The 27,942-nt window shown below is 41.5% G+C and overlaps 1 protein-coding gene across 1 annotated transcript; it reads left to right on the top strand.

Annotated features, from left to right (window-relative positions):
• The first annotated feature begins 1,016 nt into the window (after positions 1–1,016).
• LOC128413382 (deleted in malignant brain tumors 1 protein-like) lies at positions 1,017–25,000 on the top strand. Its single transcript, XM_053387422.1, has 14 exons — positions 1,017–1,161; positions 8,450–8,479; positions 9,362–9,509; positions 11,521–11,705; positions 12,794–12,829; positions 14,259–14,288; positions 14,895–14,921; positions 15,832–15,858; positions 19,334–19,360; positions 20,231–20,387; positions 21,531–21,721; positions 23,124–23,204; positions 23,318–23,362; positions 24,878–25,000. Exons 1-14 carry the CDS (start codon positions 1,116–1,118, stop codon positions 24,964–24,966), a joined length of 1,119 nt encoding a protein of 372 aa, XP_053243397.1. The 5' UTR covers positions 1,017–1,115; the 3' UTR covers positions 24,967–25,000.
• The last annotated feature ends 2,942 nt before the right edge of the window (positions 25,001–27,942 follow it).

The following is a 27,942-nucleotide window of genomic DNA, read 5'->3' as shown; positions in this document are numbered from 1 at the left end:
AATTACCCTGCTACAGAGGTTCCCAAGCCCTGGTCCACAGATTAGCAGTGTTCTGCAAACTTTTTCCATGTTATCTGTGGCATGTCTTCAGATTTGTGGTTGAAGATGGGAGGTGGCATATCTACTGCATTAAACATTTATATTTATTTTAATAGTGTTTTAATTGCTTTTTTATTTATTGTATTGAATTATCATGTGAATTCTATTGAGCGTGATATATAATAAATAAAAAAAGGTATAAAAATGCAATTAACACTCATACAGAATCTAGCACAGCACAGTATGCATGCTACAATAGGGAGAAAAAGAACCGCAGTAGTTTTAAAATGGTCCGGGGTGGGGGTGGGGAAGGTTGGAACCACTGCCCTAGTCAGCGGCAGGAAGAAATCTGAAAAATATGTAATGAGAAAACAAATGGTTCAAGTTATTTTATTCATTTATTAGATTTGTATCTCACTCTTCCTCCCAAAGGAGCTCAGGGCAGCAAACAACCAAGTAGCAGAACAACTAAAAATAGAATTATTAAAAAACAACCCAGAACTTCTAAAAGCAATTAACATCATTTTGAAAGCAGCCACATTCTCTCACAGCTAATAACTGATATGAATGACTTCAAGAAACAGAAGCCCAAAGCTCAAGTTCAGCACCCAGAAGTAGCTGTGTGTTTCTCTAGATCTTGGCTGCATATGGGCACAAATATTTCTTGTGCAACACTCTCCTTAAGAGAATCTTGCCTGCTGACATTCCCCCAAATGAAGTGACAAGTAGGTGCACTTGATGGTATCTAATTCACACTCATTTCCTTCTGGAAAATAGCCCCCCTTTTTTAAAAAGGAAGAAGGAGAATGACAAGCGCTGGGCTTCATATTGAGGACTGTTTACACAACAAGTATAAAAAATTAAAGATAAGGGAAGTGGCATTGATATGCACTCGTATTGTTGGCATAGTTTAACAAACATTGTTTGGCATCACGAAAGTCCTTCTAGAGAACTTCCTTTTCCCAGGAGCTGACGAAAAAGGGCAGATCAAATTTCAGACCCACCACACTATATATGTTCAGGTGTCTTCATCCTGAAGGTTACTACTCCTAATTCTCCTGGAATCTTAGCCCAAGATGGATCAAACTGTGATCTTCCTTTGGGTGCTACTCTCAGCATCAGGTAATGTGCTGTGTGTGTGTGTGTGTGTGAGAGAGAGAGAGAGAGAGAGAGAGAGAGAGAGAGAAAGAGAGAAAGAGATCTTTGCTTCACCTTCTTTTCTGTCTTGCGTTTATAAAGTCGAACAGCAATTTCAATAAATAAATGCTTAAATCAGAATTGAGAAATAAAGGACAAAGTCTGTAGCTCAGTGGTAGGGAAGGAAGGCTCCAAGTTCCAACCCTGGTATCGCCATATAGGGTTGGAAAAGTCTCTTGACTGAAACACTGGAGAGTTTCTGCCAGTCAGTGTAGACAATACTGATGTAGATGGACCAATGAATTTAAGTCCGTATAAGGCAGCTTCATATATTCCTGTGAAGAAACGAATGTTGACTGTTTTCATATATGAACTGCTTGAACCTTTTAGAGCATAGTCATAGGTATCAACTTTGCTGTAGAAAATTGACTGTCATTTGCTTTATTGCGAACTTGGTCTTCAGATTATGGTCTGTGCATCCATCTAGAGTTAGCCACGCTTATGCACACTTTCAGGGAAGTAAGTGCCATTGACTTGTTTCTCAGGAAACAGGAACAGACCGCAAATCTTGTCGGGAGCAATGGGATAAGTTTGTCAAAACCAGTTTATTCTACTGGTTTCAGTGGGGTGAACTTTGGCTGGATCGGTATGTTAGTGTTCGTTAGAAAATAAATTAAAAACCATTACTCTATTCATTTCACAACCTTGCCTTTGTTTGGGGGAAATTATTGAATGATTTATTACTTTGATTACATTTGGCATTCAATTCAGGGAAGTTAGATTTCAGAGAATAGTTTTGAGATGTAGACTAGGTAGATTGTCTAGGGAACTTTTTCTATCCCTCTCCACTGGAGGCTTGAAAGAAAAACAGTTTTCAAAAAGGTCATTAAGAAGCTAAATCAACATTTTTTTTGTTAGGAATCTTCCCAAACATATTAGGTGGTATTCAGCTAAGTTTTACATATAGTAAACACACTGAAATTAATGAACATGACTAAGTTAGCTCCATTAATTTTAAAGGATCTGCTCTGGGCAGAGGTGCCAGCTTCTCCAGACTATTTAGGAGTCCTGTCATGACATCCCAACATCATGCACATGATATCATGCAGCGTTCTGATGTCACGCGTGTGGTACTGCATGGCATTCTGATGTTGTGCGACTTTATGATGTCACGTGCATCCCCTCAATTGTCCAGAGAAGTTGGCCCGTCCTTCTCTAAAATAAGATGGGGGAGAAAGCCAAAGTGCTTTGGCCCCAGACACTGGCACCCTTGGCTCTAGGTAAACACCACCTGGAGTCCAGAACCTCTGAGCATCAAATTTGTGCTCCTACTTATACTACCTATAGAACACTCAAGCTTGAAAGGCAGTTTTTACCTCAATGTAAAATGGATTAGATGTATTTTAGAGCGTAGCAGCTTCTTCAGCATGTGCCCAGTTGAAGTTCATGTTTTTGATGTGGTATGGGATCTCCCCCCCCCCAATTGCCCCTAGAATGTTGCAGCCATAGGCGCCAACTCCCTGGGGCCCTGGATGCCTCAGCACTCACAAAATTCCCCATGAAGGGGCTGGAAAACCACAAAATTTGGTGCCAAGGCACCCATGGTCCTGGGGCCAAGTTGGCACTCCTGGTCCCAGCAGATGTTGCCACATGTTTCCTGCATGCACAGATTCAGGGTCTCCCTAATCATGGGCAATAGGATGGAAGATTCACTTCTAAAACAAGTTTAGAAGGATTGTGGAAAGTAAGCCCCTCCCACAATCGATAGAACTGATCATTAATCACATACACTATTCCCAAGCCTTAGGGGGGAAGCTTCATATCTTACAGAGCCAAAATGGCATTCCAAAAATGAAAAAGGAGGCTATCAATAGGTTTAGGGGAAACCCAAGATTTGCAATTGTATGGAATTTTTTTACAGAAGAAAAGTGGACCAAGCATTCCACACAGGGAAAGGTGTCCTCAGGGGCCAATAAATATTGACTGTTGGGGGCAGGTAGAGAAAACCAAGGGACAGAGGGGAGCAATTTGATTCAGTTCACATTTAAAGGTGAACCTACCTACCACACACTTTCTGAAACAATACACAAACTAAAATACAGCCATCCTTCGAGATCTTATTCTGTGGATAAGTAATGCGTACACAAATGCATAGACTAGGATAAAGGGTGCCTAAACATGCATATGTAAGTGAAAATAACAGATGAAATGCATTATATTAGGGAAAACAGCTTTGCAAAAAAATGTGTAAAGGTAAAGGTAAAGGGACCCCTGACCATTAGGTCCAGTCGTGGCCGACTCTGGGGTTGCGGTGCTCATCCTGCTTTATTGGCTGAGGGAGACGGCGTACAGCTTCCAGGTCATGTGGCCAGCATGACTAAGCCGCTTCTGGCGAACCAGAGCAGCGCATGGAAACACCATTTACCTTCCCGCCGGAGCGGTACCTATTTAACTACTTGCACTTTGACGTGCTTTCGAACTGCTAGGTTGGCAGGAGCAGGGACCGAGCAACGGGAGCTCACCCTGTCGCAGGGATTCGAACCGCCAACCTTCTGATCGGCAAGTCCTAGGCTCTGTGGTTTAACCCACAGCACCACCCGTGTACAAAGGGGAAAATATGCATTCCGCATGTGTATATTAGGAGAAATTTGCACTAAAATGCTGATAAATTTTATGAGGACTTTAAAAATTACAAACTGGATTGGAAATGTGAAAAACTGAAAGGATTGGAAACATGAGGAATGGGGAGAAACCAAGATGCACATATTTGCCCATTCCTAGGTAGGGGGAACTGAATTAGAGTAGGGAATCTTGAACTGAGGCCACTGCACACGCCAACATTTTTGTTGTAGGTCTCACTTATTTAAAACTCATTTTTAAGTAGTTGTTCCACTCCAGCTGGTTTGGACTATAAATTCCCTGGCTCAATAATGTTTTGTATAGTGACTAGCTGTGCTGAAATATATTTTGATGCGAGTTGCGACTATTGTTTTGTAGGCTCTCCTGGGCATCAGTCTTAAACAAGAACCACTGTGTGCCAGATCCTGCCACCCACACAAAGGGGAAAAGTTCGGAAGCCAGGAGGGAAGGTGTGGCTGGGGATGGGAAGAGAAGGTTGGCAAGGGTTGGTCAGTGCCAGAAATTTCCTCTCTCTCCCTGCCAGAAACAGCGTAGGTTGTTGCGTGACCATGACGTCTGTGGTGTGTGATGGTGTACTCAAACTGGTTTAGAGAGGAGGAATTCAATGACTTGGAAATGCTTTTCCTTTCCTACACATCACTCTTTCCTGTGTTTTCTTGTGCATTACCCATGTCATCACCCCCAGCATGGCTTGCATCCAATTTGAAAAACTTCCATGTTTAAAAATGAACCAACCACAACTTACACATTTTATTAATTAACTAATTGGAAATACATCACTTTTTAATATTAAGTGTCCAAGGTACTATGCTGTGTAACATTTTTGCTTGAATTGTATTTTACTTGAATCTGCCGTAAATAACTCTCGTTACTGAGTGTTGCTGTTACATTCAGGTCCTGTTGCAGGCTTCCCACAGTCAGAACAGGATACTGGACTAGCAGCTACATCTAGTTTCTGACTTCTGTAGTTAAAGAGGTTGTCAGAACTGTATTTGCATGGAAGCAAATATCTATGTCAATGCAAAGAAATCCCCCCCCCCATTTGCCCAAATATTTCCTATTATGGAGAATATCCATTCCATGCACCTATTTATAAGTGAGAAGGCATCAAGGGACTCTCCACCACCCCAGTTGGTTGCATTCCATAAGCATTACTTTTGAATTCTTGAAAACCCTTGAGAGGTTTCTCTGAGCATTCAGCCATAATTCTCAAGAGCAGTCTTCTTCAACCTGGTGCCTTCCAGATGTCATTAGCCTATAACTCCCATCCCAAACAACATGAATGGGGCTGATGGGAGTAGGCTTCCAAAAACATCCAAAGAGCACCAGGCTGGTGAAGGCTTCTCCAAAGGGTTCAATGATGGAGGCTTGAAGATCAGCCCACCACCATTCACAGTGGGAAGAGATGCTCAGAACATCATTTCCTCCTGAAGCAGAAATCTATTGGGTCTTAGCCTTTTCAAGAGCACTCTGCGCTCTCCTACCTACTCCCTGTCCTCAAGGTGAAGTATTTTTGTGTGTGTGTTGGGGAAGAGGGAAGAGGCAACAGGCTGTGAACATCAGCATGGATGTAAGAAAAATTGAGGTGGAGGAACCAGTCCACTTCAGTCCTGCTCACTGTCATTCCACAGACCTAGGTGCGCAAATAGAGCACTGAAAGCATAAGCTGTGGGTCAGTTAAAGCACAACAGTTGAGGTCCAATTCCTTCTTCTGCACTCATTCACCAGTTTTGAACACCCAATCCCAGACATCAGATATAGATCTTCAGTTCTGGTAATGTCTGGGTGAAAAAAACACATATGGGACATCTCTTAATTTAATATCTATAATATCTATATTCACACACACGAGAGAGAGAGAGAGAGAGAGAGAGAGAGACCACTTTATTGTGGTCCTTAGACCCAAAATACACAGTACAACAATAGTACATATTAACAGTTATTAAGGTGTAAGATCAGCCTTGCTGGCCAACAGAGGAGCTTTATACTGATTTCTTATTTTTATTGCCTTTAAGAAGTGTAACAGTATCAAACTTATCCTCAAGGAGAACCTTAACATGAATGGGTCAGTATTTCTAGGTTGTTCCGATAGTATTGGATTGATTAGATGCTGTCGAACCTGTTTATACAAACTACAGTTTATTAAAATATGTTCCATATATTCAACATCCTGGGAACATGGGCACAGCCTATGTCGGTATGGGACACCAGCCAATATTCCCCTCAGCACTTCAGATGGGAAAACATTTAATCTGACTTTAGAAAACAGATGGCGATAGTTAGATACAGTCAAATTCTTAAGCTAGGGAGATAACAAAAAACCTTGTAGGTATTGGAATCCTGACACAGATGGACCACGGGGCACATGTGAGCAAGATCGCAAATCACTAAAGGTGATATTCACAGCTTTGAGGGCAGTATCATACCCCAGGTGGGTAAGAAAAAGGTTGAAAGACCTATCAAAGAGGCCTTACATGCCATGGTTTTTGACCAGGAGCCGATGTACTCCTCATTTAACAAATGAAGGAGTAGCCCGCTTCCAAAGCCATACATGCAGATTCTTAGCCAATATTTCAAAGCACTCCACCAGTGGGTAGGGAGAGAGAGGAATTACATGCTGCCAGGCTACAAACATTGTAAAAATTAGTTTCATAGCAAGGCTCAATACACTCATTGTTCTTCCCCCTGGATATTATTTACACATCTCCCAACTATTGCAGAAATAGCCTTTCATTGCTAATCATTATTTTTCATTATACTTTCCCACAGTCATACAGAAGAAGCTTAGCCTTCTTTAATAACCTTTAAACGTATTTATATAAAACAATAAACTCCTCTATTAACCTTAACCTTTTTTAAGCTCAGCAGTAGTAGCTTTAGTAAATTCACTTATTAAATATTTCTATTTTGGTGTTCTTTAGCTTGTAGGACAAGTCTCCCCTTGTCCTACCTGGAGATGCTGGGAACTGAACCTGGGAACTTTTGCGTGGAAAGCAGATGCTCTGGCACCAAGCTGTAGCTTAGCTGAGAAGGAGTGGAGCCAGGGTTCTCATTGCCTTACATGAGGAGGGCCCCCTTAAGGGGTGCCAGGGGTGTAGGTGTGGATCAGTCTACCTGAGATGATGATTGCATTGCTATGCCACTGGGATGCTGAGCAACAGTCATAGTCATGTTTGCACGTAGTCGAGACCCATGTTTATTCAAAGTCTGTGTCCTGTGTGTTCCTCTTTGACCTCTATGAAAGATACTCCCAACGGCAGGTGCAAAAGATTTGCTGTGGTGCAATTACTGTCTTCTGCAAATTACACCTTCTACAGAGGTTTCGCTGGGGTTCTATGGAAGCATTTTGAGATTATACTAGCACCACTTCAGAAAAAAAGGATTATGAAAAGGAGCTACTCTGTGGGTGGTTAAGTGGCAATAATCGTAAATTAAATGCTATCAGATTTCCAGAAGCCAGTAAGGTTATAAAGATGATCAGAAGAATGATTCATGTTGTTTGAATTTAAGTACTAACATTCATTTCCTTAATAGTAGTCAAACATTGTGAAATGCTGCTCTTAAAACAGAACTGAGTTTTGTTGAATAACGTCCCATTTCAAGAGTCTAAAAAGTAATTGTTCAAACTCCATTCTTTGATTCTCTCCCCCCCCCCCCCCCGTTTGCAATTTATACAGTAACATAAAAATTTGCTCTGGCTGTGAGAGAAATCCTTTCCCAGCCCCAGTAGCGTAGCTAAGGGGGGGGGCAGGGAGGGTGGTCCACACTGGGTGGCAGGCTTACCCAAAGGGTGTCCCGGGTGTCGCACAGCCTGCAGAGTGTCCCAGCCACCACCTCCTGCTTGGCTGTGGATGGCCTGGAAAATCAGCATGGCCTGGAGCTCAGCTTATTTGCCCCACCCCATGGGCGGCTTGCCCTGCCCCTGTGGGCAGTGCATGCACCAGCCCCGGGCACCCAAGCGGCTTGCTACAACACTGCCCAGCCCTGTCAACTAGTGGCTAACCTCTGTCTATAGCAATGTCAACCAGCAATCAAGGAAGGAGGGGGAGGGATGCAAGTTGGCAATGGTTCTTCTTTACTACTGCCAGCCACAACAGTGCTGTGCTGTGGTCTAATCCTGGAATTACAATCCAGGGGTATACTAGAAAGAGCAGGTTCTCCCTCATGTATGTCACTCTGGCCCTGCCTCCAGAAGTGAGCTAGTGTTGCAGATTGGCCTCCAACGTACAACTTCCAACTTGTACAGCTACTGCTTTGAGCTCAGATGAAATGGAACTTTTAGCATACAGTGCTCTTATTCATTTGGGGTTTCTTTTTGTTTGTAAGAACACAACTTGATTGCATTTAAGATTGAAGCCCTACATATGAGACCCCTAAGATTTGTAACTGTATTCCACTATAATGGTTGCAGAAATTGGATTTGCTAGAGGAGTGTCCTTCTTCTTCTTGCTAGCAAAAGTGGCATATTTTTTGTCGTTGCGAGCATGGCATTCAATGAAGCCATTTTTTTCTTCTTGATGAAGAACATTTCCTGCTCCATATTAAACCACATCAATTCAATGAACAAGTTTGAAATTGTATTCTTGCAATGTTTTCTTGATTCTCTTTCCTCTCTCCCTTTTCTTTTAAATAGGAGTGAAATCTGCCACAACAGTAGCTAAAGGTAAGCAGCATCTCTTCTGCTACATAATATAATGTTGAATTCCAGTTCCCGGCATGCTGACAATATAACATCGCTTTCTCATGCAGAAATTTGCTAGTGGGTAGCCTGCAAACCCCTTCAGATGCTGTTGGAGGAGCCTAATTGCTGGGGCTGTGCATGCCCCTCAATGCAATCTAGGGCCCTATCTGGCACACTGGAGCAACCCAATCTGACCCAAGCTGATCTGGGTCCAACCCAGCCTGACCCAATATCTTGTGAATTGCCCTGTGATCTTTGGATGAAGGGCGGTATACAAATTTAAGAAATAATAATAAATAATAATAAGCTTGAAATCTTTTTTTTTGGGGGGGGGGACAGTTCTAACTCAAGTTAAATATTTGGCCAGAAGAGGAGAAGGAGAAGGAGAAACTGCCTCCCCCCCCCCAACAGCATATTTTATTAGGGTACTAAATCAAACACATCAGATTCCCCCCCCCCAAAAAAAAATACCCATAGCAATGCATTCAGAAAAACCCTTGAATTCTTTGCATTCTGGCTTCTTGTTCTTATAAGAGTGCCTACCATGAGCTGAACCTATCTATAGGCCTGTGCTGCAAAGAAAAGCTGGATTCACTGGGCTCGTAGCAGATCTAGTATTTATTCTTCTGCCAATGGCAGCTCTCTGCTTAATGGTGCAAAGATCACCTGGCTTCATGACACACAACAGATGTGATGCTGAAGATGGCTGAAGAAAACAGAAGGACCACATGGAATTCAGTCCTTGTGATTCTGTCCTCTGGGTCTTGGTGAAGCTGGAAAGTTGTTACTGGGATCTGCTTTTGGAGGGGTGGGGGGAAGCAATGCTTTGACACAATACTCAGCATTTATTTTTGTATTTGTTAGGTAGCTACAGTTGTGGCAAGACTTTCACAGATCCAACGGGGTCATTTTCTCCCACATATTACACTGGTGGTGGAAACGTCGTAGAGTGTCTCTGGACAATTGTTTCATATTATAAGATTCCTATAGTGCTAACCCTTGATTATTTCAGGTAAGTCCTCCGTTGCTGAAAGCTAGTGTTTTGTACTGTCAGCATCTCGCTTGTACTTTGGCAATAGGTACCACTGAAGAGGAAATTATTTCGTCATGCTTCCTTTCCTCCTCAATCTTTTTCTTCACTTTCTGCTTCTCTTTTTCCACACTTACCCCTTTTCATGTTCTCCTGGTTCTTTCATCTTTTCTTTTTCTTTATATGTTTGCTTGTTTTGAATAACTAGAGCAAAAGCATGCAGAATTGATATAATACATAAACTGATTGATTTGACATTTTTTAAAAAATACCTTGTGTAAATCATGTATAAGGGCTTTTCACCTGAGCAGCTTGTTGATGGATCGGGTTCATCTGCAAGGTGTGAGGGAGCTGACACCACCACCTTGTTGTGGGTTACAGGTGTGCCAGTTTAATTTGTTTTTCAAAAAATTTCATCATTACTGAAATCACAAAGGAATAAAAGCATGCATATCCTTAAAGCATATATGTGAAAGGTTGTCTCATCCCTTATATACTCTATCACTGTGCTCTGCCAAGAAAGAAAGAAAGAAAGAAAGAACATTTTCCAGTTTCAGAGTCCATTCCAGTTGTTCTGTTATTTGCAAAGTTAGTAAAAAATGGCTGGCAATTCCATAAGTGCCAGGGAATCTGGGTCAACTATGGCCTGCATATCTCACTTGGGCTGTTGAAGCTTCTGAGTCTTCATTCACAAATTTAATAAAACCAAAGCGAGCTGAATGCAATGTGCCAGATGTTGATTGCCTTGGGAAAGGGTGAGAAATGGAAGTCTTTAAGGTGACCATGTCCTGTGGGCTCATGCATATTATATACTAAATAAATAAATGAAGTTTCCAAAATTCCCTACAAAACAGCATAGCTGTCAAGTGTCCCTTATTTGAAGGGACAGTCCCTTATTCCAGCGCCATGTCCCGCTGCTGTCCCTTATTGATGGATATCCCTTAAATGATGTCCCTTAAATTTCAAAGGAAGCAGCTCCTCTCCCTCCCTCCCTGCCGGCCAGGGAGGAGGGAGGCTCCAACTGTGTTGCTTGGCTGTGTTGCTCACCCAATAAGAAGTCTAAGAACGACTGGGGGTGGAGCTTGCATGCTTGTGTGTGGCTAGTTAATGCAGGCTGAGGGGGTTTTTGAATGCTGGACGCCATTTTGTTGCATGTGCTGCTGCAAACTTTGCAGTGCAAAGCCAGGCCAGGGAGCCATCTTAAGTTGAGGCTGCATAGGCCTTGTGGTGCATGTGATTCAGACTCTATTCAATTGAACATCTGGTTACAAAGTTGGTTGGACTTTAGAGCATGAGTTTGACCAGACTGCAGGAGGACAGGAAGACTGGAGTGCCTGGAACAGGTGAGGCTGCAGGTCCCTTATTTTGGCTGCAGGTCCCTTATTTTCAAGGCTGCTGGTCCCTTATTTTCAAATCTGTAAGTTGACAGCTATGCAAAACAGTGCTCATGACTTCTGTGGGAAAATCAATATTATGGCCACACTAGGAAGTCTAGCTGTCCAGAGCCAGCACTCCTGCTAGAGTTCTGCTGCATATATTTAAAGTAGGAGAGGAATGATGTGCTGGCTCCAGGTCTGGCTCCCACTGAGACATTGTGAGATGCATTCCAAAATCTTTCCTCCAGAGCCTATTTCTTACCAACCAATGAGACATTACATTAATCAAAATGCTACAATATTTAGTGCTACAAGGCCTTTATATGTCCTACTTATCTGGGAGCAGGTCTCAGGGAACTCAAGAGTACTTGCTTCCAATTAGCCATGCATAGGATTTTGCTGTTGATGTATTACGACAAAAAATTAACTGAACTCAAGGGATCACAAACCGCAGGTGGGAGAGGAGACAGAGTTTTTAAAGTTAAGAATGTGAGGAGAAAATGAAATCATCAAAATCATATAAATAATAAAATCATTGTCATCGTCATCTGATACTTTTGAATGCAGGAATTTCTTTGCCTTGTACAGTATGACTAATGGCACTTTTTCCTCCACAGTTTGGACTGTACTCGTGAATACATTCAAATCTATGATGGAATGGTAGATCATTCAGCACTACTTGGGCAAATATGCGATGGCCCAAGTCAGGTATTCGTTTCACGTTCAGGCCTCATGAAAGTTTTACTCCACAGAGAGTCCTATCGTGCAGGCTCTGGCTTTTTTGCCTATTACGATATAACAGGTAACCCTGGAACTCATACATTTACTTTCCATGCAGCCGAATATTTTTGCTTTTCGTATGCAGGAATAGAATTTTGTAGATCGGATTAGAATTTGACATTGTGGGCATTTGCTTCAGGATTCCAATAGAGGGGCTTTAACGCAGTAAACAATAGGGTTGTGCAACAGTTCACTAGATTGGCTTGTATCTGTACTTTTAATATTGGGAAACAATCTACGCTGCTTCAGAGCCACTCTGTCATTCCAGTTTGACTTCTTGTTCCGAGTCTGAATTAGACCTGTTTCTCCCCATTGATTATGATGGGGAATTTAAACATGGCTGAACGTTTTCCCCTTTTCCCCAGGAATGGATGACAGAGAAAACAATGCCTCTCCAGAGAGCATTAAGCCTGCCAAATTGCAGGCAGTGCAAGGCCTGGTTTTATCCCTACTACAAAACATATGCAGGTTGGATGGGGAGCTGATCTGTGGTCTTACCCTCCACACATATGTTCAGTGTCACTGTTTTGATTATCTGGAGAAGGCCTGACTCATCCACAAACTATTTCTGCTCAACCTTTTCAGTGAAATTTTGCCTTTTTTAGTCTTCTCAGATCCAGAACTATGCTACTCGTAAAAGCTGCCCTAACCCCTATTTGTTTCCATGGTTTTTCATTTTGTTTCCTCCAGTCTTCCTTCAAATGTTCATTTTTTCTTCATAGGGAAAGCAAAAGTGCTAAATTCGCAAATAATTTTTTATTAAAAAATCAACATTTTCACTGTATATTTTGGAAAGTTGTTTGTTTCACTATCCATTTGGATACTTCTTACAATATTATAATGGTTGTTCTGGACATCAAGGGACAAGTTGGGATACAATTGGATGCCATTTGGCATCAAGATGGTTGCCACACCATGCAAATGTATACTTATTTAAACCACTCATTTTACAATTGCTCCGATACAAGTTTAAAATATAAATGTGGTTTTGATTTTAAAAGAGCAAATATTTTTAAAATCTAGGTTGAATCTTGACATCTGCGAGACATTATAGCATTAACAATTGCTAGAATGTTGACTGTTTTATAAAATGATATTTTTTATTTATAGATCTGGCAACCTCACCAGTCCCTGAATTAACAACAGGTAATGAAATCTGCTCACCTTTTTTTTTAATGTAGGGAATATGAAGGTCCCTGGGCATAACAGTAGGCTTGGCAGAGTACTGGTCATAGGTAGTAGTCAACTAAATTTTACTGAGAGTATATCCATTTAAATTGAGAGTCCTAACTTAGTCATGTTCATTAATTTCAGTGGGTCTACTCTGACCAAAATGTAATTAAATGATACCTCATAAATGCTCTAGCATTTGATAATGTTGAGGTAATGAGGTTTTAGCATGGAAGAGAAAATAAAGACAGAAACCAAATAAGGAACTATTGGAAATTTAACATTAAGTTATTGAGAATCCTGAAATCCAAACAAGGAGAGATAATCTGTTGTAGAAAATATCAGTAAGAGCAAGGGAGAGAGAATTAATTTGAGCTGGAATCAAGAAGAGAAAGAGAATTCAAAAGGTACGTATTTTTTTTTCAGACTTAGCTTTGCAAAGCTCTATATTGATTTGTTTTGTAATGCTTTGTTCAGCTATTTCCCTAAGTTGTGGAACTAACTGAGTACAGAACTGAGATATACCATTCAACACAGACTAAACTGTGTTAAATCAACACAGACTTTATTTGGTATTAGGTAAAAAGTCATTGAATATACATTATCTGAACATCACTTACCTGTCCAAATTGGGGTGGTAAATGGGAGCATAGATAAAAACAGCATACTTTTTTGGCATGCATTTTAAAAACTAAAGGGGGTGAACCTTAATGGAAATGAGTAAGTGAATGAAAGAATGAAAGTTTGTTGGAAAAAGATGTATTTATTCTTGCTTTGTTGTTGTTGTAAATATTATTTCATCATGAGGTGAAATCTAATGTTGAATCAGTGCTTTTTCTAAAAAAAATGTTTAGGGGTACTCTCATTTTCCTACTCATATTGAAATATCGCCCCTCAATGAGGCCAAACTTAAATTCACAAAATGTTTAGGGGTATGGGTACCCCTGCGTCCCCCCCCGAAAAAAGCACTGTGTTTAATCATGTTCAGGGTAGGTTCATTTATTTCAGTGGAACTACTCTGAATATGACTAATGTTGGATATCACCTTCTGATGAGAAGATGAGAGTAAACAGGAACAAAATTAGGACAAAACTTGAAAAATTGTGATATCCTGGTTTATTTTAGTATGTGTAGAGCCAAAAAACTGGATCCCAAAGGCCACACATCCTCTGTTTCATATAAGGATATTTACAATTTTCTTCAGAACAGCAGCTAACCTTGGTCAAGAGTCCTCCTATGTTTCTCTTCAGTGTTCTAAGGTTATTAGAGTCTAAACACACATACGTCTCTGTTGCTTGTCCATTTATGACAACATGCTGGGGTGGTAAAATGCTTGTTATTCAACTGAACTTTACTCCACAAATATTGATCAAGGTTGCTTTTTTATCAAATTCTTCTCTCACAGCTCCAGAGTTGACAACCGAACCCGTGTATAGTAAGTTTCCAATCTAAATCTTAATTGTTATACTTTGTCCAAAAAGGGTATGAATTAGAGAGAAGCAAGTCTTCAACTGAATAATCAGACATTCAGTTGCAAATCTGTTGCCTTCTCTCTGTGTTCATGCAGTTAAGAATAATGAATACCCAGTGAAGAGGGCCCTCTTGAAATAGAAAACATCTCTGATCACAGCTTGTTATGGTGTAAAAACACTGCAATCTCTGTTAACTGAAGGGCTTTACAGGCATTTGGACTTATGTCCACCGCCTTTCTATTCTTCAAGGGAAAACAGAGGCAGCAGGGGAGATTTGAGAATAGCCCTTCCCTCAGGCTGTAGCAGGAGCAATGCAAAACAGGGCACCTCAGTCCCAATCTCTCTAGGCCAGCGATGGGACGCCTTTGGTTCTTCACTTAAAAGTCCTTGACTTATAAATAAATAAATTACTTTTCTGTTCATCTGTATCTCTTCACTACATTTGCATGCAGAATTCAAGTATAAGATATAATTTTAACTCTTCTGTGTAACAAGTAGTTCATTTTTTAAAATGAACATAGTAGAATGTGGATATTTAAATTTGCTGACCAATGTTCATCTTTCTTTAGCAACAACTCTTCCTCCAGAAACCACTAGTGAGTACCTACCTTTTTGCATGTAATTTTGCCACAGTGAACAGCCAAGGGAATAATGTAGTTTCGGGCGAAGATACAGCATGGAATTAAAACGCAGTGCCTTCTTACATCCCTTATAATAATGGCATCTCAGGACCATCTGAGTACAATCGTGGTTGATGCTCTTTAGTGCTGAAAGAACGTGAAGCAGGAAGACCAACAGCAGATGGAGCCAGAGCACAGTCATCTAGGCAGCTTCCTAGTTGTCCCCATTCTCCTCCTTGCTCAGCTGTACAAAGCTAACACTGAGACTAAGAAGGAGGAATCTGACCAGCAGTACCACCTCCTGGACTTGCACATAGGATGGTGGGCAGGCAGGCAGGGGGTGCAGCTGACAGCAGAATGAGGTTGGTGGGGCAGTGCCCCATTTGCTTTCACAAATCAGCCTGACCCAAAGGTAGATTAATATTTGTTTTGACACAAAGTAGAAACAGAATAGGCTTTAAGCCTTTGAAAAATTGCATATACAAACACACACACAACTGAAAGCATGGTCATCTTGCACTGGGATGTAAAGTTAACATTTTTGTTCCTTGTTTTCTGATCATCGCCTTCTGAGAAATCCTATATTTCCAGCCCCCTGAATTGGGTGTTCCCAATGTGCCTAGGTGAAATTTTAGTCCTAGATGCCTGGGGTCTGAGGGAAGATCTAAAATGCAGTGCTAATGTTGCTGTAGAGGAGATTATCTCTACCATACTGTGCGCATAATGACAATTGAGCCAGGCTCTACAAAATGTTCTGCCTGTGTTCTTCAGCGCCCTTTCAGTGTGGTGGCATCCTCTTGGACCCTTGGATATATCCCTTTTTAAAAAATGAACATAGTACAATGTGGATATTTAAATTTGCTGACCAATGTTCATCTTTCTTTAGCAACAACTCTTCCTCCAGAAACCACTAGTGAGTATCTATCTTTTTGCATGTACCAGTAATTTTGCCACAGTGAACAGCAAAAGGAATAATGTAGTTTCGGGCAGAAGATACAGCATGGAATTAAAACGCAGTGCCTTCTTACATCCTTTATAATAATGGCATCTCAGGACCATCTGAGCCAGTGTGGTGTAGTGGTTAAGAGCGGTGGACTCGTAATCTGGGGAACCGGGTTCGCGTCTCTACTCCTCCAAATGCAGCTGCTGGGTGACCTTGGGCTAGCCACACTTCTTTGAAGTCTCTTAGCCCCACTCACCTCACAGAGTGTTTGTTGTGAGGAAGGAAGGGAAAGGAGAATGTTAGCTGCTTTGAGACTCCTTTGGGTAGTGATAAAGCGGGATATCAAATCCAAATCCATCTGAGTACATTCGTGGGTTTGGTGGTCCACTAAAATATATCCAGTGTTAGTTATACTGAGTAGTATACCTTCAGGCCCTTACTACAAGGGTTGCCTCTAGTGCCCCAGATCCTTTCCCCAAAGATTCTTGGAAATTTTAGCTTGTTTAGGGTGCTGAGAACTGTAAGGAGGCCCCCATTCCCCTCTCAAAGCTACAGTTGTCAGAGTTCCATGGAGAGAAGGTCTGGTTGTTCAATGTTTGGCTTAATATTAACACATTCTACCACAATCTGATTGATTCTGTTCTTTCTTACTAGTTCTATCCACAACTGGAGAACCGACCACTATAGTCACGCAGTGTAAGTCTGCATGTAGAAACTTCTTTTGTGACCACACCGGGAAATAAGACACACAGATTGGGTGAACTGAGCCACATTTAATTTAACACTGCAAATCTGCAGAAGGGAACCAGGTCAACCTCAGACATCTCCCTCTGCTCTCACAGACGGAGATCTCATTATTTCTGTGGCACACAGGACGTTTCCCCCAAGGGGCACAGGGTTGCTGGCTTTATTGGGTAAAAATACTGATGAATATTAACAGATAATAATGACATGCCTATTTCTTACCAATGCATATCAATGTTTCTCTTTCTTTGTGAACAGCTCCTTCTACACCTCCTGGTGAGTCCTACTTTTTTTATTCCAAGTCTGAATCTTTCTCAATAAGCATGAAGTATGAAAGATACATAGTGTGGAATCAATTAAGAATTGGGGTGGGGGGAGCTCTTAGGTGTGGTTGCTAGTACATATTTGAAAGTCTGAAAGTATTAGTGATATATGTTCCAAAGGTAACTGAGTCATTATTTCAAAACAAGGAAGAAATTGAAGCGACTTTTGAAAAACAGTTTGGAAAATTGAATGGAAATTGTGTGTGTGTGTGTGTGTGTGTGTGTGTGTAAGAAACTGGAAGCAATAGGTATTTTGTACTGAGCTGTATAAGGCATGGCATAGCAACCTGGCTTTTGGTTACAACTTTGTTCCCTATTTATTTTCTTCTAGGAACAAACTACCATCAGCTTTTTAGAAATCTTCCATTTCTATCCTGATGCAGTAGTGCTGAGGCTAGATGCTTCTTGGGTTTGGTGGTCCACTAAAATATATCCAGTGTTAGTTATACTGAGTAGTATACCTTCAGGCCCTTACTACAAGGATGGCCACTTGTGCCACAGATACTTTCCCCAAAGATTCTTGGAAATTTTAGCTTGTTAAGGGTGTGGAGGCATCGCAACACAGGGTCGGTGCTCTCCTATTGCGCTTGTGGTCCCGTCGTCTTCGAGCTCTTCAAACACCCCCCCCCGAAAAAATGGCCAGACCACTTCTGTGCTGCCGGTTAGCCATCCCTCAAGGGTACCCCCTTGAGATTTTGGGGGGGCGCAGTGCCTTTGTGACTCCCACAAGCCCCTGTGTTGTTCGAAAATCCCCGACGAGACTTTCCACGCTCCCTTTCTGTCCACGACGGAAACTGGAAGTCCAATCTAAATCTAAATCTTTATTGTTATACTTTGTACAAAAAGGGTATGAATTAGAGAGAAGCAAGTCTTCAACTGAATAATCAGACATTCAGTTGCAAATCTGTTGCCTTCTCTCTGTGTTCATGCAGTTAAGAATAATGAATACCCAGTGAAGAGGGCCCTCTTGAAATAGAAAACATCTCTGATCACAGCTTGTTATGGTGTAAAAACACTGCAATCTCTGTTAACTGAAGGGCTTTACAGGCATTTGGACTTATGTCCACCGCCTTTCTATTCTTCAAGGGAAAACAGAGGCAGCAGGGGTGATTTGAGAATAGCCCTTCCCTCAGGCTGTAGCAGGAGCAATGCAAAACAGGGCACCTCAGTCCCAATCTCTCTAGGCCAGCGATGGGACGCCTTTGGTTCTTCACTTAAAAGTCCTTGACTTATAAATAAATAAATTACTTTTCTGTTCTTCTGTATCTCTTCACTACATTTGCATGCAGAATTCAAGTATAAGATATAATTTTAACTCTTCTGTGTAACAAGTAGTTCATTTTTTAAAATGAACATAGTAGAATGTGGATATTTAAATTTGCTGACCAATGTTCATCTTTCTTTAGCAACAACTGTTCCTCCAGAAACCACTAGTGAGTACCTACCTTTTTGCATGTAATTTTGCCACAGTGAACAGCCAAGGGAATAATGTAGTTTCGGGCGAAGATACAGCATGGAATTAAAACGCAGTGCCTTCTTACATCCCTTATAATAATGGCATCTCAGGACCATCTGAGTACAATCGTGGTTGATGCTCTTTAGTGCTGAAAGAACGTGAAGCAGGAAGACCAACAGCAGATGGAGCCAGAGCACAGTCATCTAGGCAGCTTCCTAGTTGTCCCCATTCTCCTCCTTGCTCAGCTGTACAAAGCCAACACTGAGAAGGAGGAGGAAACTGACCAGCAGTACCACCTCCTGGACTTGCACATAGGATGGTGGGCAGGCAGGCAGGGGGTGCAGCTGACAGCAGAATGAGGTTGGTGGGGCAGTGCCCCATTTGCTTTCACAAATCAGCCTGACCCAAAGGTAGATTAATATTTGTTTTGACACAAAGTAGAAACAGAATAGGCTTTAAGCCTTTGAAAAATTGCATATACAAACACACACACAACTGAAAGCATGGTCATCTTGCACTGGGATGTAAAGTTAACATTTTTGTTCCTTGCTTTCTGATCATCGCCTTCTGAGAAATCCTATATTTCCAGCCCCCTGAATTGGGTGTTCCCAATGTGCCTAGGTGAAATTTTAGTCCTAGATGCCCGGGGTCTGAGGGAAGATCTAAAATGCAGTGCTAATGTTGCTGTAGAGGAGATTATCTCTACAATACCTTGTGCATAATGACAACTGAGCCTGCCTCTACAAAATGTTCTGTCTGTGTTCTTCAGCGCCCTTTCAGTGTGGTGGCATCCTCTTGGAACCATTTGGATATATCCATGGCCCTTTTTTAAAATGAACATAGTACAATGTATCATTTTTTAAAATGAACATAGTACAATGTGGATATTTAAATTTGCTGATCAATGTTCATCTTTCTTTAGCAACAACTCTTCCTCCAGAAACCACTAGTGAGTACCTACCTTTTTCCATGTACTGGCTGGGTGCAGCTGCTGGGTGACCTTGGGCTAGTCACACTTCTTTGAAGTCTCTTAGCCCCACTCACCTCACAGAGTGTTTGTTGTGAGGAAGGAAGGGAAAGGAGAATGTTAGCTGCTTTGAGACTCCTTTGGGTAGTGATAAAGTGGGATATCAAAACCAAATCCATCTGAGTACAATCGAGGTTGATGCTCTTTGGTGCTGAAAGAATGCAAAGCAGGAAGACCAACAGCAGATGGAGCCAGAGCACAGTCAACTAGGCAGCTTCCTAGTTGTCCCCATTCTCCTCCTTGCTCAGCTGTACAAAGCTAACACTGAGACTAAGAAGGAGGAATCTGACCAGCAGTACCACCTCCTGGACTTGCACATAGGATGGTGGGCAGGCAGACAGGGGGTGCAGCTGACAGCAGAATGAGGTTGGTGGGGCAGTGCCCCATTTGCTTTCACAAATCAGCCTGACCCAAAGGTAGATTAATATTTGTTTTGACACAAAGTAGAAACAGAATAGGCTTTAAGCCTTTGAAAAATTGCATATGCAAACACACACACAACTGAAAGCATGGTCATCTCGCACTGGGATGTAAAGTTAACATTTTTGTTCCTTGCTTTCTTTGTTCTCTGAACAAATGATCATCGCCTTCTGAGAAATCCTATATTTCCAGCCCCCTGAATTGGGTGTTCCCAATGTGCCTAGGTGAAATGTTAGTCCTAGATGCCTGGGGTTTGAGGGAAGATCTAAAATGCAGTGCTAATGTTGTTATAGAGGAGATTATCTCTACAATACCTTGTGCATAATGACAACTGAGCCTGCCTCTACAAAATGTTCTGTCTGTGTTCTTCAGCGCCCTTTCAGTGTGGTGGCATCCTCTCGGAACCATATGGATATATCTATGGCCCTGATTATCCTGGAAATGGCAGGCCGGTGCAGTGTGCCTGGGAAATTAAAGCTCCAATGTTTTACAATAGAGTTGTTTTACAGTTTAAAACAGTTGGTTGGAAGTAAGTATTTGCATTATCGTAGTCCTTTCTGTACATTTGACTGATTAATTTCTAAATCTGTTTTTGCAACCAGTAAAATGCTCCTAAACAACATGGAGTTTTGTGCCATCTTAAAGACCGACACATTTAAAGACAAACAGCATTTAATATTCTTTAGTCTTTAATGGCCTTTGGGCAAGACCTTTTACACAGAACCTTCATTGTTTTTTGCTGCAACAGCCTTACATGGCTTCCCCTGTGGATATGGTTAAAAATGTTTGAGTCCAAGATAATTTTTGATGTCTAGAACAATCAAGTGAGGTAGCCAGAATCACCCAGGACCAGATACGGTCGTACCTTGGAAGTCGAACGGAATCCATTCCAGAAGTCCGTTTGACTTCCAAAACGTTCGAAAACCAAAGCGTGTCTTCTGATTTGAATTCATGGAAGCCCTATCGGACATTTGGCTTCCAAAAATAGTTCACAAACTGGAATAGTCACTTCTGGGTCTGAGACTACCGGGAGACAAAGCATTCAGGAACTAAGCTGTTCCACTTCTAAGGTATGATTGTACATAAGAAGGCAATGGGCAAGATACAATTCAGAGTTTTTCAATCCAGTCCCATATACGTATATACGTGATATAGTTCACACAAATGCCTACAATGAGCCCCAATGAATAAGGGAATATTGAATGGAGAATAGAGGGGGAGAATGGAATGCCTCTCTCACACACATCCAGGGCTTTTAACTACTGTGAAGAATATGTATTACTTAGTATTTTTGTTTTTATAATACTTATTCTGTGACATATAATATACATTGCATTACATGTACTCAACAACTTGAATCTAATTAGATAGTATTCATCACAGCTTGGTAACTTAAAGCTTTCTCCCAATGCCTGTCTACATCCATATAACTTAGAAAACATTGCTAAAATCTGACTGTAAATGTGAGGCTGACCCCATATTTTTTCAAATACTCAGATTTATGGAGGATAATTGAGTGTATTTCCAATATTTGGTAATCAATTTTTTGCCAGTCTCCCAGCATAATCTAACATGCCATGTCATGAGGAATTGCTAGTTGCGAGGAATAAAAATAGAGTTTTTACGTGGCTCCATTAATATGAATAATAAATTTCTAAATTTGCATCTACAGTATGAACTGCCGCACAGACTATATTGCCGTCTATGATGGTGGCCTGGGCTCATCAAGACAACTTGGAAGAATTTGCATGGCTACCCGTCATGTATTTATATCCACTTCAGACACAATGACTGTTGTGTTGTACAGAAATTCCTTTAACACAGGACCATCATTTACTGCTTATTACTATATTACGCCACAAGGTAAAATGTGATTTTTAGAGTCACCTATTAATCAACAAATATATTCAATCTGCTGCTTTCATGAAGGGATCCTTATGCTTCTTTAAAAATTGCATAAGAATATATAAAAAGAGTCCTGCCTAATAAGACTGAATATCCTCGTAGCCCATCATTTTGCATGTGCACCTCTTGCATTTACTGGGTCTGTTCACATGATGGTTTATTGTGGACCTGTGCTCACGCATGCATGTTTTGCACAGCATCTACATGGCACAGTCCTCGTCAAAATGCAGTCCCATATTATTTTCCTAATTAATCCAGATTGGGTGGGTGTGGAACTGGTAAATGGTAAATGTGATAACGCTAAATGTCTACTAAATGGTAAAAAAATATGAAACGGCATGTTGATAAGGACATCAGGGCTGGTTTGGGAGGTGACTGGGATGGCACTGGATTCTTATGGTTGGGAAGGAGCTGAATTTTCCCTAGTGTGGGTAAATGTTGCTTGAGTAAAGAAGCTTCTGCACCCTGGTCTGCCACTTTTTCGGCCCTTTTGATTTCATTTGGGGACACTTCTGTGGCAGTGAAGTAGAGGGATTCATCACCTGATCTCTCTCTCCAAGCCCTCTTTCCACCCTTGGAGAGGGAGATCCAATGCCATTATTATTATTATTATTATTATTATTATTAATAATAATAATAATAATAATATTTCTTTTTTATTATTATTTATACCTCGCCCATCTGGCTGGGTTTCCCCAGCCACTCTGGGCAGTTTCCAAAAAAAGATTAAAAATACATTAAACTTCCCTAAACAGGGCTGCCTTCAGATGTCTTCTAAACATCAGATAGTTGTTTATTTCCTTGACATCTGATGGGAGGGCGTTCCACAGGGTGGGCGCCACTACCAAGAAGACTCTCTGCCTGGTTCCCTGTAACTTGGCTTCTCACAGTGAGGGAACCGCCAGAAGGCCCTCGGTGCTGGACCTCAGTGTCCGGGTAGAACGATGGGGGTGGAGACGCTCCTTCAAATATACTGGACCGAGGCCGTTTAGGGCTTTAAAGGTCAACACCAAAACTTTGAATTGTGCTCAGAAACGTACTGAGAGCCAATGTAGGTCTTTCAAGACCGGTGTTATGTGGTCTCGGCGGCCGCTCCCAGTCACCAGTCTAGCCTTACTCCCTTACTACCAGAGGGCCTTACTGCCCCAGGGGACTATAGGCTTGAAGGACAAGAGTACATATTGGATTTATATTCCCTTCTTTTATTTGTCTTCTCATTCCCCAACAATTCACCTTTCATTCATTCATAAGTAAATACTATATGTTAGATCATCTAATGGTCAAACAAAATTCACTGCCACAAAAATGGGGTTTCAATGTAATATAGTTCTTAATAATTTTTATTCCTTTCCTTTGCAAGAAACAACCACAGAACACATCTTGCAAGAAACAACTACAGAACACATTTTGCAAGAAACAACTACAGAACACATTTATCCTAGTAAGAAGAATCTGCTAGCTATTTAAAAGCATTAGTACAATATACAGTTTTGATTTCATTTTACTGCACCATTTTTCTCTTACTCTGTTACTTTGTTTCTCTTCACAAACTAGCTTCTGTCACCCCGGAAGCAACTACAGAAGCAACTACTGCTGCTGGTAAGAATCCTCTGACTCCCATACTAAAGTACTAAATCCTAATTCTGAGTATGTACACACAAATATCATAGAAGAGGTTTCTCATGCAGAGCATCTGCTAATGAGAAACCTGAAAATTAGGTGGTGTGTATATTTTAAAGAGCCTGATCTGTTGATGGCAATCACAGACTGTCTGGAGAAGCAAGCACAAATCTCTTCCAGAGATTTCCTTGACTTCTACTTCATTTGTATCCCATTGTCTATGACTCTGTTCCTCAAGTCTGGTCTTGAAACAAGCATAGTCACATCCACCTTGCTGAAACATCCTCCTTGAATATTTGCTGAAATATTCTCCTTGAATATGGGGCTAAGGTGTCATGCGAATAATTTATGTTAATGTGGTAGATGTTGGAATCGCCTCTGCAGAGGTTATTCAGTTCCTCTTAGTACCTGAGTTCTAATCATTAGATTGTGGTGACTGTTGTTGCTATGACACACTCAAAGCTTAGGAACTGAAGTCTCTGCATAAGACTCAGCTGGCATGTAAGTGTAATTAGTGGAGCAACTTTTCCAACCAGAAACCACAGAACCTCTACCAATGACAAGACTGAATCTTTCTCTCAATAGGCAGGAAGCATGAAAGATACCTAGTAGAAATTCCATTCAGAATTGGGGGAAAGAGCTCTTAGGTGTGGTTGCTAATACATATTTGAAAGTCTGAAAGTATTAGTAATACATATTCCAAAGGTAACTGAGTCAATATTTCAAAACAAGGAAGAAACTGAACCAACTTTTGAAAAAGAGTTTGGAAAATTGAATGGAAATTGTGTGTGTGTGTGTAACTGGAAGCAATAGGTATCTTGTACTGAGCTGTATTTGAAAGCATGCCCAGTGCAAGTAGATAAATAGGTACCACTCTGGCGGGAAGGTAAACGGCGTTTCCGAGCGCTGCTCTGGTTCACCAGAAGCGGCTTAATCATGCTGGCCACATGACCCGGAAGCTGTCTGCAGACAAAACCAGCTCCCTTAGCCTACAGAGTGAGATGAGCGCGCAAACCAGGAGTCGTCCACGACTGGACCTAATGGTCAGGGGTACCTTTGCCTTTTACTGAGCTGTATTAGGCATGGCATAGCAACCTGGATTTGGGTTACAGCTTTTTTCCCCATTTCCTTTCTTCGAGGGACAAACTATCACCAGCTTTTTATAAATCTTCCATTTCTATCCTGATGCAGTAGTGCTGAGGCTAGATGGGTTTGCTGGTTTTTCCACTGAAAAATATCCAGTGTTAGTTACACTGAGTAGGAAACCTTCAGGCCCTTACTACAAGGATTGCCTCTTGTGCCCCAGATCCTTTCCCCAAAGATTCTTGGTAATTTTAGCTTGTTTAGGGTACTGAGAACTGTTAGGAGGCCCCCATTCCCCTCTCAAAGCTACAGTTGTCAGAGTTCCATGGAGAGAAGGTCTGGTTGTTCAATGTTTGGCTTAATATTAACACATTCTACCACAATCTGATCGATTCTGTTCTTTCTTACTAGTTCAATCCACAACTGGAGAACCGACCACTATAGTCACGCAGTGTAAGTCTGCATGTAGAAACTTCTTTTGTGACCACACAGGGAAATAAGACACACGGATTGGGTGAACTGAGCCACATTTAATTTAACACTGCAAATCTGCAGAAGGGAACCAAGGTCAACCTCAGACATCTCCCTCTGCTCTCACAGACGGAGATCTCATTATTTCTGTGGCCCACAGGACGTTTCCCCCAAGGGGCACAGGGTTGCTGGCTTCATTGGGTAAAAATACTGATGAATATTAACAGATATTAATGACATGCCTATTTCTTACCAATGCATATCAATGTTTCTCTTTCTTTGTGAACAGCTCCTTCTACACCTCCTGGTGAGTCCTACTTTTTCTATTCCAAGTCTGAATCTTTCTCAATAAGCATGAAGTATGAAAGATACATAGTGTGGAATCAATTAAGAATTGGGGGGGGGGAGCTCTTAGGTGTGGTTGCTAGTACATATTTGAAAGTCTGAAAGTATTAGTGATATATGTTCCAAAGGTAACTGAGTCATTATTTCAAAACAAGGAAGAAATTGAACCAACTTTTGAAAAAGAGTTTGGAAAATTGAATGGAAATTTTGTTTGTCTGTCTGTGTGTGTGTGTGTGTGTGTTTGTGTGTAAGTAACTGGAAGCGATAGATATCTTGTAGTAAGTTGTATTAGGCATGGCATAGCAACCTGGCTCTTGGTTACAACTTTGTTCCCTATTTATTTTCTTCTAGGAACAAACTACCATCAGCTTTTTAGAAATCTTCCATTTCTATCCTGATGCAGTAGTGCTGAGGCTAGATGCTTCTTGGGTTTGGTGGTCCACTAAAATATATCCAGTGTTAGTTATACTGAGTAGTATACCTTCAGGCCCTTACTACAAGGATGGCCACTTGTGCCACAGATACTTTCCCCAAAGATTCTTGGGAATTTTAGCTTGTTAAGGGTGTGGAGGCATCGCAACACAGGGCCGGTGCTCTCCTATTGCGCTTGTGGTCCCGTCGTCTTCGAGCTCTTCAGAAAAAACCCCCCGAAAAAATGGCCAGACCACTTCTGTGCTGCCGGTTAGCCATCCCTCAAGGGTACCCCCTTGAGATTTTGGGGGGCGCAGTGCCTTTGCGACTCCCACAAGCCCCTGTGTTGTTCGAAAATCCCCGACGAGACTTTCCACGCTCCCTTTCTGTCCACGACGGAAACTGGAAGTCCAATCTAAATCTAAATCTTTATTGTTATACTTTGTAAAAAAAGGGTATGAATTAGAGAGAAACAAGTCTTCAACTGAATAATCTCGACATTCAGTTGCAAATCTGTTGCCTTCTCTCTGTGTTCATGCACTTAAGAATAATGAATACCCAGTGAAGAGGGCCCTCTTGAAATAGAAAACATCTCTGATCACAACTTGTTATGGTGTAAAAACACTGCAATCTCTGTTAACTGAAGGGCTTTACAGGCATTTGGACTTATGTCCACCGCCTTTCTCTTCTTCAAGGGAAAACAGAGGCAGCAGGGGTGATTTGAGAATAGCCCTTCCCTCAGGCAGTAGCAGGAGCAATGCAAAACAGGGCACCTCAGTCCCAATCTCTCTAGGCCAGCGATGGGACGCCTTTGGTTCTTCACTTAAAAGTCCTTGACTTATAAATAAATAAATTACTTTTCTGTTCTTCTGTATCTCTTCACTACATTTGCATGCAAAATTCAAGTATAAGATATAATTTTAACTCTTTTGTGTAACAAGTAGTTCATTTTTTAAAATGAACATAGTAGAATGTGGATATTTAAATTTGCTGACCAATGTTCATCTTTCTTTAGCAACAACTCTTCCTCCAGAAACCACTAGTGAGTACCTACCTTTTTGCATGTAATTTTGCCACAGTGAACAGCCAAGGGAATAATGTAGTTTCGGGCGAAGATACAGCATGGAATTAAAACGCAGTGCCTTCTTACATCCCTTATAATAATGGCATCTCAGGACCATCTGAGTACAATCATGGTTGATGCTCTTTAGTGCTGAAAGAACGCGAAGCAGGAAGACCAACAGCAGATGGAGCCAGAGCACAGTCATCTAGGCAGCTTCCTAGTTGTCCCCATTCTCCTCCTTGCTCAGCTGTACAAAGCCAACACTGAGAAGGAGGAGAAAACTGACCAGCAGTACCACCTCCTGGACTTGCACATAGGATGGTGGGCAGGCAGGCAGGGGGTGCGGCTGACAGAAGAATGAGGTTGGTGGGGCAGTGCCCCATTTGCTTTCACAAATCAGCCTGACCCAAAGGTAGATTAATATTTGTTTTGACACAAAGTAGAAACAGAATAGGCTTTAAGCCTTTGAAAAATTGCATATGCAAACACACACACAACTGAAAGCATGGTCATCTTGCACTGGGATGTAAAGTTAACATTTTTGTTCCTTGCTTTCTGATCATCGCCTTCTGAGAAATCCTATATTTCCAGCCCCCTGAATTGGGTGTTCCCAATGTGCCTAGGTGAAAGTTTAGTCCTAGATGCCCAGGGTCTGAGGGAAGATCTAAAATGCAGTGCTAATGTTGCTATAGAGGAGATTATCTCTACAATACCTTGCGCATAATGACAACTGAGCCTGGCTCTACAAAATGTTCTGCCTGTGTTCTTCAGTGCCCTTTCAGTGTGGTGGCATCCTCTTGGAACCATTTGGATACATCCATGGCCCTTTTTTAAAATGGACATAGTACAATGTATCATTTTTTAAAATGAACATAGTACAATGTGTATATTTAAATTTGCTGACCAATGTTCATCTTTCTTTAGCAACAACTCTTCCTCCAGAAACCACTAGTGAGTACCTACCTTTTTCCATGTACCGGCTGGGTGCAGCTGCTGGGTGACCTTGGGCTAGTCACACTTCTTTGAAGTCTCTTAGCCCCACTCACCTCACAGAGTGTTTGTTGTGAGGAAGGAAGGGAAAGGAGAATGTTAGCTGCTTTGAGACTCCTTTGGGTAGTGATAAAGCGGGATATCAAATCCAAATCCATCTGAGTACAATCGTGGTTGATGCTCTTTGGTGCTGAAA

Source organism: Podarcis raffonei, chromosome 5, assembly GCF_027172205.1.
Source record: "Podarcis raffonei isolate rPodRaf1 chromosome 5, rPodRaf1.pri, whole genome shotgun sequence".
NCBI classification, from domain to species: Eukaryota; Metazoa; Chordata; class Lepidosauria; order Squamata; family Lacertidae; genus Podarcis; species Podarcis raffonei.
Note: the sequence above shows the minus strand (reverse complement) of the source record. Positions and strands in the feature narration are given on the sequence as shown.